Consider the following 12,927-nt stretch of genomic DNA (forward strand, 5'->3'; position numbering starts at 1 on the left):
AATGGGTCGGTTCAGATGTAACAAGAACAAGTGTTGTGTTCATTCATTTCCTGCTCCTGCATCAGCATCTGGTTTCATATCCTGGTAAGTAGTCTTGAGATTAAACCACAGTTTCACAGTTCAAAAATAACAGTTTAACAAACTGTGGTTTGACAAACTCCAGGGATTTTTAAATTGTGACATGCAAGAGAAAGGAGGAAGAAGTGGGTGGGCATATAATTCTCAGTCTAAGACTCTATGGTTTATTAGAGCAGTTATCACTACATCTGACCCAGCCCAGCGGCTCACGTTCCACAACAGGATTTCCCATTCAATTCACTTTCCCACTTGCACATTACTCTCAGAAGCATCTTCTATGTGGCTCCTTCAAAGTACTCCATAGAAAACATGTGCCAATGATTTTGTGCCTCATCCCACTAAATTGTGATCTCTGTCCTGCTGGGACACCAACCCCATGGAAGCGAAGCATATACCCAGCCTTGCCATTCCCGAGAAGCGTGGGAAGAAGTGATGAGAGAAGGAACTAGACTAGACCTTAAATTTTCAAGAGGTGAACTAACACTGACACTGACTTCAATTCATGTAACACACTCTTTAAAAAACAAACCCCAATTACATTGAGTCTGGAGACAGCCTGAAGTTACAGTCAAGATGTCTGAATCTCTTGAGTATTAATTAGTATGACTACCATTTAAGTACTGTATTTTTAATATTTGGGGGCAGATAAAACAGGGGAGTGTGGAGGAAAAAAGGAAAAGGAAAAACAAAGTAGAGGGACAGAAAAAGTATGAGAAATTAAGGGAAGAAAGTTTTATTTCCCATTGGAAATGCTAGCTGCAGAACAGACCAACTGAATAAATAATAAGCAAAGGATAGCAAAGAACACCACAGTGTAATGAGGTGGTTGGGAAGGCTCTATTTCTGCCACTACTTTCTGTATGTTGTTCTTCAAAACACCTCAAGAATTCAGAAAGAGTGTAGGACAGGTTTTAAACCTTTCTGAGTCCACAGCTCCCTAAACCAACTACAGTCTTCCTGTGGCACCCCTGCGGGGCTCGGGAGCTCATTTATGTCACCCCTTGCCTGCAGAGCTGGTAGCCTCTCACCTTTTTTCAAACACCCTCTCTGAGATGCCCCCCCCCCGCCCTCAAAGAGAGGTGCCTCCCAGAGACACCGTTCGCCTGCGGAGCTTATGGCCTGGGCTGCTGCAATAAAGAGCTGCGCAGACCTTGGGGAGGCAGAGACTTGAAAGGGCATCAGATGAGGGAGGGAAAGAAAGAGGGACAGAGGCCAGTGTTGCCCGTGGCACCTCTGGCCATCATTCAAGGCACCCCAGGGTGCCACGGCACACTGGCTGAAAACCACTGGCATAGGATATCAACTCACACACTGTAGAAACAAAGAAAACAGAAAACAAGTGCAGGACCTGCATTTTGAGCCCCCTCTTACAGCATTAACTCTCTCTGTGTGTGTAAAGCTAACAAACTCCAACTCTGAAGAGTTCTAATTTCCCATATGCAGAGCTATTTTGAAGGGGGGGGGGAGTTTTGACACCTGATCCGTCCCCTCAATTCTGAAGCAGGGAAGGTCTTATGAGAATTGTGCTTATCCCTAAACCCTCAGGTTTTGTGTTCCCCCTCAACAAGTTCTGATGCCTGAAAGCTGCTGAGATTCTCAGCAAGCTGAATTCAACATCCAACACCTCTTGTGGACTCCGGCAGAATCACAGCACACATGACACCGATTTGGGCATTCAATTCCCCAATGTGATTAGAATCATGTGAGGAAGAGCAAAGAAAGGCTGACCGGCTGGCCTGTTTGTGGATCATCTCTTTATCCACAAGTCTTCCACTACATACTTGGCTCCAAAAGAATAGCCAAGCCTAACCACTTTTCAGATGAAAATCCAGCTCATTCACAGAATAAAATAAAATAAAAAAGCGTAACTTTGATCAGATCAGAACAGCCACTGAAATGCATAGGAAGTATGTGCTTGTGGACCATCACTTCCCATTTCTGTGTATCTTCTATTTATTTTAAAACATTTACAATCTACTTATAATTATACATATAGTCTTATTATGCTGGACCACAAAGAAGGCTTATCGCTGGAGAATTGATGCTTTTGAATTGTGGTGCAGGAGGAGACTCTTGAGAGTCCCATGGACTGCAAGAAAATCAGACCTACCCATTCTTAAGGAAATCAGCCCTGAGTGCTCACTGGAAGGACAGATCCTGAAGCTGAGGCTCCAATACCTTGGCCACCTCATGAGAAGAGAAGACTCCCTGGAAAAGACCCTGATGTTGGGAAAGATGGAAGGCACAAGGAGAAGGGGATGCTAGAGGATGAGATGGTTGGACAGTGTTCTCAACATGAGTTTGACCAAACTGTGGGAGGCAGTGGAAGATAGGAGTGTTTAGCATGCTCTGGTCCATGGGGTCACGAAGACTCGGACACGACTAAACAACAACATAATATACTTAATATTTTAAAACTCTCTAAGCGGTTTACAGTATAATATTCTGTAAGAAGTATCCTTGAAGATTCATCTTAAAACAAATAAAGCAGTGATATAAAGCCATACAAAACAGGAATTAGAATTTATTTATATAAAGGCATTCTATCCCAAACCTTTCCTGCCATATCATTTCAAATTCCAATACTGTGATCAGAATGGACTGTGCAAAACTGAATAGCAGTATGCAAAGTAACCACATGCTCATATTAACTGCTGAATTTCTAATTTTCTTAGTGCAAAATGTGTGCTTAATATACAAACAGCCTTGATTATAGCTGATCCAAATGCATTAAGATACATGGGGGACCTCCAGATCAGACTCCGAGAGGGCAGTAAGGTGTGGAGAAAAGTTTGCTTACTTGTTAGTTTGATGGAATGATTGTCCCTGGAGCCTGTTAGATAATTGGGGTTAGTCTGCTTGCAATATTTTATGATGGAATGGTTAATAGGCTACTTCAAATTACACTTATTTTCTACTAGAGGAGAAAAGAAAATCAGTTTGCCAGGTTCATGGAACTAAATCAACCTTGGAGTCAGATTTTATCTGACATTGCAATAGATTAATAATTAAAAAAAAAATCAAAGAAAGGCCATGTTCTAATTACTGTGAGGAACTAGTACGAACTGTATGCTGTGCATCAGACCTGTGTGAATAAGAATTAGAAAGGAAGGCCAACATCGTATGAACTTTAAATAGTGTTGGCAACATATAAATACCGTATATATTTGTATTTTCCCATTCAGACTTGCCCATTCCCTTGACTCATGAAGAGGGGGCATACAGACAAAAGCTGAGCTGCCAATCAGCCAACACTGACAAGGAGCCCAACCTGGTCAAATTGGAACCATCACCCCCATGCCAGTGTTTTCCTGTTTGAGCCCATGTGCACCCATGTGTCTCGACTTCCTCGATTGCCAATTTTAAATTCAATGAAATTGCAAGTACGGTTGGATGAAAAACTGCTTTATTTACATACTTGGAGTAGCTAGAATACCTCACCCCTCAAACAATCTGATAAATTCTTGTTCTTTAATCTGGCCTAATCCAGTCCTTTGGACCAAACATGGATTTCTAGTGCAAGACATCCTATACATTTCTTGTCAGAAGCAAGCACCACTGTGTTCAGTGGGACTCAATTCCAGGTAAACACGTATAGGATTTCAGCCTGTGTTAACACATCCCTTTTACACTTTGCACAGAATGAGGTGATACGATTCTGGATTGCACTACCTCAGACCAGAGATGGGGAGTCAATTACTGGTATTATTTTTAACAGTTATCAACATTAGAAAATTTCTTCTGGGAGAAGCTACCACATCTGGGGGAGGGCCATACCAAACCTTTCTTCCTTACTTTGTGCAGGGACTTTTCTGCCTCTGGCCTAAAGCAGCATGACTCAGAATTCTACCCCAAATGGAAGATTTGTCTTCCATAAACACGGTTTTAACAATGGGTCCGTAAGTGACTGTGGATGCCAATTCTGGATCCACACGTCCTTCCACAGTGGGGACATTGGTTTCCAGGTGGGAGTTGATCACGGTGTGGATTTGCCAAGCGTGCCTTCCTCTTAGCACGAGTGTCTTCAAAGCCCATGACACTACAGTACGGCTACGACCAGAGCAACATGAAAAGCCCCAACCCACATGGGAGGAGTCTGTTCTGCAGTTCCTGCTCTTGCAAGTGATCACCCAAATTCTGGATTGGATCATGCTAGGATGGAGGATAGTAGAAGTCGTATGGGCAGTAGCGCTGCGAATTGAGGTGCCGCAGGTGGCCCTCTGTTGCTCTCCCAGCTTCCCAACACAGTGACTTTCTGCTGCTTACAGGGAGGGGCAAAGTTTGGGAAGCTCACTGTGGTGCATGGTGAGAGGAGCTAGATGCTGCGCCATACCTCACCCTCTTGGTAAGTGGCAGTGACCCAGTATTGGAAGCCAGGAGAGCGACCAGCCACCACTGAGTATGGTTTCCTGCCCCGTGGCTGGCCATGGGCTTGCTTCCCATGCTATCCTGGTGGTGGAAAAATGAGACAGTGCAGGTATCTCTAAACAGCTTCATCTTTACTTCCCCCTACACATTCAATTTGGTGGCACAAGAGATGAATCGCCCTATGCCAGCCTTTTGTAATGACTCCAGATGCTTACCTTCTGTCTTCTGCTGTGGCCTATCTGCGAAAGATAGCAATGGTGATTGAGACCTCTGGATAACAGGCATAGCGGGGTCACTGAATGTAATGGTATCCTTGCCACCTGCGAGTAAGAGGGCATGGAAGCATTAACTCTCCAACACAACTGAAGAGTTTACTAATGCAACGTTTTAAACAGTGAGGCTACATTTAAATAAACACGTCGTATACACCCAACAGGCATATTTCAGTAGCTCTGCTCTATAGAAAAGGAAAAGCTATGCAATGAGCCAAAATATGTAACAGAGTTCAACTGCATTAAACCCAATGAGACCATTTTGTATGACCACATCTGGTTAAAAGATGTGGTTTCCTCATTTGACAATAATTTAAAGGAATAAATCACAAGCTAGGTGCGTTCAACTGCAATCCAACCTTATCGGAAATGATGCAAGTATCCTCAGTGTAAAGAGTAATACTAATACAGATAATATTTCTGTTTAGATCTGAGGTTCGCAGAATTCCTCTTCAGGCATGATAAGTAAACATGGGGGTGGGGAGTGGGAACAAACACACAAGTTCTGCTTCTCAGTTGCTGCTCTGATTCTCCAGGTTTCTAAAGCATGCAGGGAACCTCCATTAGAAACAGAAAGTTCCTCCCACTGAGTTCCTCCTTGAGTTGGAGGTTGATCAGAATGGTGCTGGGGAGGCAGAGCTCACGTGCTCATTCAATGCCTCCCTCCCACGTTTACTTAACATGTCTATGGAATGCCAGAAGAGGAACAGAGGAATGGCTTTCCTGAAAAACAAATGTCTTTTGAAGTCAGATCCATGAACAGGAATTCATGCACGCATGTACAAATGCACACAAACATATATCTAGGATCATTTTCTTACAACCATCCTGTAAATGCAACAGGAAACTGGTGCAAAAGCAACCTTCCTGTGAGAATTAAAGATATTGCTTTGAGGTTGCTCCTGTTTTGACCTACCTATGATTTACACATCTTGAGACGCTTGTGTATAGTTCATATGGGGTGGGGGGAGGGAAGTGGACAAAAATGTAGCCTTCTGGAATAGAAAAACTGGTAATAGGCAACATTTAATCGGGAGGAGTAATCTGGGTATACCTCCACTGGGTATATTTCAATGGGTATTCAGCCAGGGGGCTACTTTGAAAAAGCAAAACAATGAGCACAAGCTGGTTTATCAGAAGAGGCCTGAAAAACCTGACTTGCATTTACAGAAGTATTAGAATAAGATACCAATCTGTGTAAGAATATATTGCAAGAGCGTTTTGGGAAACTTCTACCACGGCACCTACTAATACAAGAATCTTAGGTGAAATATACTAGATATTATCAGGATTTATAAAAATCATTTTAACGGACGATGGATATCTGACAACTGCAATATAGATTAGCAAATTCAAGCTAGGGGTGGAGGGTGGATGGGGAACAGCATATGCTGTGGGTTTCAAGTACAAATATATCACCTTTGAACTCACTGGGTGGGCTTAGGCAATAATGAATTTTCTGGGTTGTTGAAGAGATTACTGAGATAATGGTGCTGTAAAACTATTGTGATTTTACTGCTACCACCTATTTATTTAGACCCACTGTCCAATTAATGATAAATTCTTATTACAGCATTACTTGGACCTTTTTAACTCCTCATTTTTGTAGGATGTTTGACTTTTGCTTTTGCAGGACATGATTTCTAAAACCAAAATTTGTTTTCTTCTGCTTTTATCTTGGAGCATTCTGAATGAGTCCTTCATTAAATCTGTATTGGCCTTTGCCCTCTTAAAAATCAGCTCGTTTCATTCCCAAGCTTTCTGATAGAGAAACAAGCAAATGCCTATGCAGCTGGGACGGATGGGTCAAGAGTCTTTTTGAAGCCTGCCAAGACCCTCCAAAAATGACATTCAGTTTTACCGTTTAAAATGTTACTGTTCCTATGTGTCTCCCAATATGTTGCAAATAAGTACTTTTGTGGTCCCTTAAAGCACGCACCATTTAAACCATGGGTAGGCAAACTAAGGGCCGGGGGCCGGATCCGGCCCAATCGCCTTCTAAATCCAGCCCACGGACGGTCCAGGAAACAGCATGTTTTTACATTAGTAGAATGTGTCCTTTTATTTAAAATGCATCTCTGGGTTATGTGTGGGGCATAGGAATTCGTTCACCCCCCCAAAAAAAAATATAGTCCAGCCCCCCAGAAAGTCTGAGGGAGTGGACCGGCCCCCTGCTGAAAAGTTTGCTGACCCCTGATTTAAACCATTAAAAAAACCTGCTTCCATATGCCTCTAACCATGATACTGTACTAGGAGGCCAAAAGTGTTTTTTTTTTTTTAATACATTCCTCTGCGGAAGCTACTTTTTTTTTTTTTTTTAGGAACAAAGTGCACAATCTCTGTTTCATGTGTTTACATGCAACACGTAGCTAGTCCCTCAGAATAGCTATACTACGGTTTTGGTATTAAACAGTGACCACAAAGGTATTCTAGGGAGAGCTATTGCCTGACAATGCATTATCCCCTCTCTCTCCACCAATGTTTACTGACTCCAGTGGGGAGGGGGTGTGCTGCTATACCAGGGTCCTTCCCTGCGCAAGTGTCACCCCTTCCTGAAAGTGGTGCAATGTTGGCATGGTGTAGAGTCATACAGGCTTCTCATTTATCACCTCAAAATAAGAGCAGCTTTACTTTTCTGTTGCCTCGTTCATTACGTGTGTCTGTTCTGTGTGGTTTAGCGCATGGAAACATAGTTTGATAACTTCATCAGAAATCTAGAGGGAAATTCCCTATGCATGTGGGAAGGTGTTAATCCTGGTCTCCAAAGACTAACAAGGAGGTTTTTCAGCCTTACTACGTAACACATTATACAGGGACGCGGGTGGCACTGCGGTCTAAACCACAGAGCCTCTTGGGCTAGCCGATCAGAAGGTCGGCAGTTCGAATCCCCGCGATGGGGTGAGCTCCCATTGTTCGGTCCCAGCTCCTGCCCACCTAGCAGTTCGAAAGCATGTCAAAGAGCAAGTAGATAAATAGGTACCACTCTGGCAGGAAGGTAAACGGCGTTTCCGTGTGCTCTGGTTTGCCAGAAGTGGCTTAGTCATGCTGGCCACATGACCCAGAAGCTGTCTGCGGACAAACACTAGCTCCCTCAGCCTATAGAGTGAGATGAGCGCGCAGCCCCAGAGTCATCCGCGACTGGACCTAACGGTCAGGGGTACCTTTACCTTACATAACACATTTCCTTTACAAGACTGGATGGAGGAACATACAAGAATCTGGTCCTAATTAAAATTAAAGATCTAACAAAGAGAAAAGCAGGAACCAACTCATGAATCTTAAAAATAAAAAAAGTTAAATTGACTTGATTCAAACACTTGGATAAAAGGAGACTCTTTGTTTCTATCTGCATACTTGCTTAGTATGTGTCACACTCCAAATATATGAATCAGTATTTTGAATGGCTAAAGTAAGAAACATTTTAACTCAAGTATTAATTAAATTAGGTTCCTCTTATCTCATCTTTGCTATGATCTGTTGTACATTAAGTTCTTGTCACAGGGATACTGTCAAAAATGGCATCCCCAAAAGGGTGACTTTGCCACCTTCCCTATACAGGTTTTGAAATGCTCCTATTAAAAAAATGTGTACATTAAAAATGTGTACTATATTGAGCCACACCTTTGGTCTATCTGCTCTGGTTATTTAATTGGGGGTGTGAGGGATAAATATTGGAACTTTCTACATGCAAAGCTTGTTCTTGTTCTCTACCATCCCTGCTGTCCTTCAATGCGTGAGGGATGTAGAAACCCTGAATGGGTTTGGCATGTCCGCTTTCTCCATTTACCATCAGCGTCTTTGTGTTCCATGATGCCTGGATCTGGAATGCGTAAACTAGATAGCAACACTCGTGGAATTAAAATGTAAGTAGCAACACTGAGTGATATCCATTCTCATAATTGCTGAGTTAAAAGGGGGGGGGGGGTTGTCTCAACTTACTGCTTGTCATTAAAAAAAAAGCTTCAAAATCACATCGTTCTGCACAACCCGTGATTATATTCAGACCTAGCTCATATCCTTCCTTATTACCATTTCTCCCAATTAAAAATAATTTTACAGTGTTCTGTATTTCTCTTGTGGCCATCTAATTTACTCGGTTGAACATCTTAATCTGACAGATATAGGAAAACATTCAGATAACATTTCCATTTATTTACATGCAGTGACAATATTTAATGCACCGCTAAGATTAGTTACTAAAAATACGTATGTCAAACAGAACCTACTCCCAAATCCCACTGAGACCTTGTAGCTCAGGCCTTCAGGCAGCAAGGAAAAAAGGAAGAAAAGAAAAGTTATTATATAAATATTAATTTGATGCCTAAACAGAAGTAATAGAACAAGGTATTCTAAAATCATTCTCTGTCTTTTGCTAGTGTTCTGTTTTAAAGGCTAAAACACTCTATTTAGTGGATTATGAGCTACTTGAAACAGAAGAAATGAAAAACCATGGTTTGAGGCGGGTCTGCATACCATGCTCTGCAGTCACCATGTTTAAGAGTTGTATCTCTATCAAGCAAACCATGGTTAAGGCATTTCCCCTGCCTGTCTGCTTGCAAGATGACATTGGTTTGCCCGTTATACATACAGTGGGAACAGGGCAGGTGAGCAAGCTCAATCTTGATTTCAATCCATGTTTGGGATCTTAATCAAGATTCAAGGAACAATGGTGTCGGGCCATGGAAAAGGTCAAGCTTCAGGAAGACAGGTTCTGCAACCCAGGGTCAGCTACTTGTCAGACCAAGTAAGCCAGAAGCAACTGTGCAGATGAAAATAGACAAGGGTTCAAACATGTATCAAAACAGGCAGCAGTCTGGGCAGAATCAGAGGGGGCAGTTACCACGTGGGAGGGGTGGCAAAAGTGGTGGTGTGTTCTCACAAAGTCCGTACAGGACATCTTTTTCCTGGCCAGAGATTTCAACTTCAAATCCCAGAATCCTCAGGAGGAAACTGATGCCATGTGTCTCAACAAGGTTAAGACTCCAAAGGAAATGAAAACACAGTGCCAGTTTTCAGCTGAACATTCTGGGATGTAGTCTTGGTCCACAGCAATAAGGGATGATCTGCTGCGGTCACTGAGCAGTTCTGTGTTCCCCTTTCCTGACCTGTTGTTGTTATGGCTAAATTTGCACCCTGCCTTTCCCCAAGAGGAGCCCAGCTTAACTTCGTTGGCCTTAGGGCAGAGAAAGGGGCAAGCAGGAGTGGCCATTAGAACCGAGTCAAAGTACAGCCCTAATTGCAAGGCTGTCATTGCCCTGATCCCAATCTCAAGCACAACCCCACACTAATTAGCCTAGCTGGAAGCCTCAAACAATGCACAAAGCTCAGTCTGGCAATCTTGCAACGGAAACAAGAGTATGGATGATGCAGGTGGCAAGGCACCAGACTCTGGCTGCAAGGAAATGCAATTTCACAAGGCCTGTAGGAGCTTCTACCAAGAATACCTGGGCTGTAATCTACAGAAAGGGAAACATGGAGTTTATGAACAAAGATGAAGCTATCCAGAGGAGTGACACTCTGGTTTACTGAAGGGAGATAATGCCCCCTGTAATCAATTATAAAATGAAGTATAGCAGCAGAAAAGAAATAATTAAAGCAAGTGGAGTAGCATGAAGAGCAGAAATATATACTCAAAATGATCATGTGGGCTATATAAATTTCCTGGTCTGTATATTTCAGTCTTCAGGGGAAGATCATAGGTGTGAGTGTGGTCTGAATTTATGTTTTGGTGTTGCTGGTTGTGGTTTCTTTCACTTTTTTTTTAAAGCAACAGCAGCGTCAGCAACAGTACCCTAGATGCACACAGAAGACTACAATTCAATCCTGCTTGCTATGGGTACATATCCAGTAGCTGGAAACTAGGTGCCTGAATCCTGCATAAATCGAGACTGAACTCCCTGTGCATCGGCTGATGTGGGGGGAGTTCAATGCTGCTTTATGTAGGTTATCACCTCTCTACTCCAGCAGTCCAGCTTTGTCAGGTGGATGGGACCCCTCCCCCACACACCTATCAATCCCCCAATGTCAATATGACAACAGATGCTTGACAGGTGGCTGGTCCCACCCACTTGTCGGTTGGACCACCAAGGCGGGGAAGATAAGAGATCTAGTCCACCAGGCCAAAAATGTTCCGCACCAGGGCACTGTGGGAAATTCAAAATGACAGATGGAAACTAGAGCAGGGGTAAGCAACCCAAGGCCCCAAGGGGTTGTTTAATCAGCCCACGATCCGCCCCCAAACCGGGTCGCCCACTTGGTGAGCCCCCCTGCGCTGCACTAAACTGGTGCAGCGCAGTATGGGAACTCGCTTCTGTGGCGCCGGAAATCACGTCTGCACAGATGCAGAAAATTGCGTCTGCGCAGATGCTGGAAATTGTGGGCAAGTGCGCTCAGGTGCATGTGTGATCCGGCCCACAGAGGGATCTCCACTGGAGTGAACTGGCCCAAGAGAGGTAAACCTTGGCAACCCTTGAACTAGAGCATTACCACAGCTGCCAGGTAAATTCATAGCCAGGAGACTGAATAGGCTGGTTGGGTTGAAAGCAGCACTGCTGGGTCCTGCCAAGGAACATGTGGCCTGACAAGCTACTGCATGCTGTGTGCCACTGCTAACCCTATCATTGAGTTCCAGGGTAAGGTTGCTTAGGATTGCTATGGCTTCCTGCGCTTTCTTCTATGTGACTGAACACACATCAAATTAACTATGGGGAGGCTGCTTACACCTAATTTTAATCTTACTCCTGCTCTGAGCATCTATGCTTGCAAAAGAGAGAACATAGTTCAGAAATGATAACAACCAGTCAGCCCAGTAAAACAAAATTCATTTACTGGATCTGCACTTCTCAACCTCATCTAAATGTTCATTTTTTTGGATTTATGAGAACAAGCGGCAGAAGGGATTTATGGATGTCAGAGCTCCTGAATAGACCAGGGACAAAACAAAATGCATTCAAGCATACAATAAAATATGCTAGGTAAGATATTCTTAGTCATATGCTAACTTTTGATATTAAATACCATAAAGGCAGATAAAACTATTTAGGAGTTACAAAGAGTCTACAGTTTAGTGAAAGCACTTTCTTGGAGAAAAATGTCAGTTTCAATAGTTTCCAGACTGAAAAGTTCAGCAGTTCCACGCTGATAATATTTTATATACCTTATTATAGCTACATTATATGCCCTATTCCATCAATTTGAGTGTTCTTACATAGTCAACCAAGAGGCAATTACAGCAAGGCTCTTGATTTTGAGGTCCATTGAGATAGTGCATAAGCAAATTTCTAGACCATTCATTATGCTTGACAACCATCATGGCGATGAACTCGATAGAGGGAAGTTGTGATCAGCCAGTTTGAGATTGCTATCTGACCAGGCCACTTTTGTCACTGAGATAAGCACATAGAGTTATGTTATCACATCTTCTCTATGATCCCTGTTGGTTGGGGTCATGCTAAAAAACAGAAAGTAGTTTTTCTTTTTTTAAAAGAAATGGACTGAACCTGTAGCTGACCAGAGAAAATGGCTACAAACACAAAAGGTGAATGATTATGTGTGATCTTTCCAAGAAGAAATTTGCACACACATTGCCAACATTGCTTTTGTGCTGAAAATCAAGGGTCAAACATTCAGCATAGCCATTAATAGTTTGTTAACTGTTCCGTCATGTGAACTAAGCACAGCTCACTCCACTCCTCAAAATGCCGATGCCCTCCATAGACGTGACAATTCTCAAGGATGTAAATACCTGCTGGGGAGTTAAGTCTCACTGAACTCAATGGGCTTTGTCCAATTAAATCGCCCTAAGAGCAGCGCCACTGAAATCAATGGACTTCAGTGAGAAAAGCTTACTGATTACAATGGCTCTACTTTGAATATCACTTAGTTGGGACACAACCCAGTGAGATTCAGTTCTAAATGCACATGCATAGGGATTGCATTGTTAGAATCGTTTTAGGTTTCATTTCCCATGTTCTTACTATGCTTTAGGCACATTTGCATGTTAAGAAATTAAAATACAGTGGTACCTCGGTTTACAAACACAATTGGTTCCGGAAGTCTGTACTTAACCTGAAGTGTACTGAACCTGAAGCGAACTTTGCCATGGAAAGTAATGGAAAGTCGATTAATCTGTTCCAGACGGGTCCGCGGAGTACTCAACCTGAAGCGTACTTGAGGTATGAGTGTAATTGGTTCCGGAAGTCTGTACTTA

At 42.9% G+C, this 12,927-nt stretch overlaps 1 protein-coding gene across 3 annotated transcripts in view; it reads right to left on the minus strand.

Annotated features, from left to right (window-relative positions):
- The window catches only part of CCDC149 (coiled-coil domain containing 149), a 58,283-nt gene that overhangs the window by 6,447 nt on the left and 38,909 nt on the right, over positions 1–12,927 (minus strand). For all 3 annotated transcript variants that reach the window (XM_060278963.2, XM_060278959.2, XM_088658476.1), the window contains one exon: positions 4,662–4,766. In XM_060278963.2, coding sequence (XP_060134946.1) covers positions 4,662–4,766 — 105 coding nt within the window. The remainder of the gene's footprint in view (positions 1–4,661; positions 4,767–12,927) is intronic.

The sequence above is a fragment of the Zootoca vivipara genome, chromosome Z1 (assembly GCF_965207765.1).
Source record: "Zootoca vivipara chromosome Z1, rZooViv2.hap1.1, whole genome shotgun sequence".
NCBI classification, from domain to species: domain Eukaryota; kingdom Metazoa; phylum Chordata; class Lepidosauria; order Squamata; family Lacertidae; genus Zootoca; species Zootoca vivipara.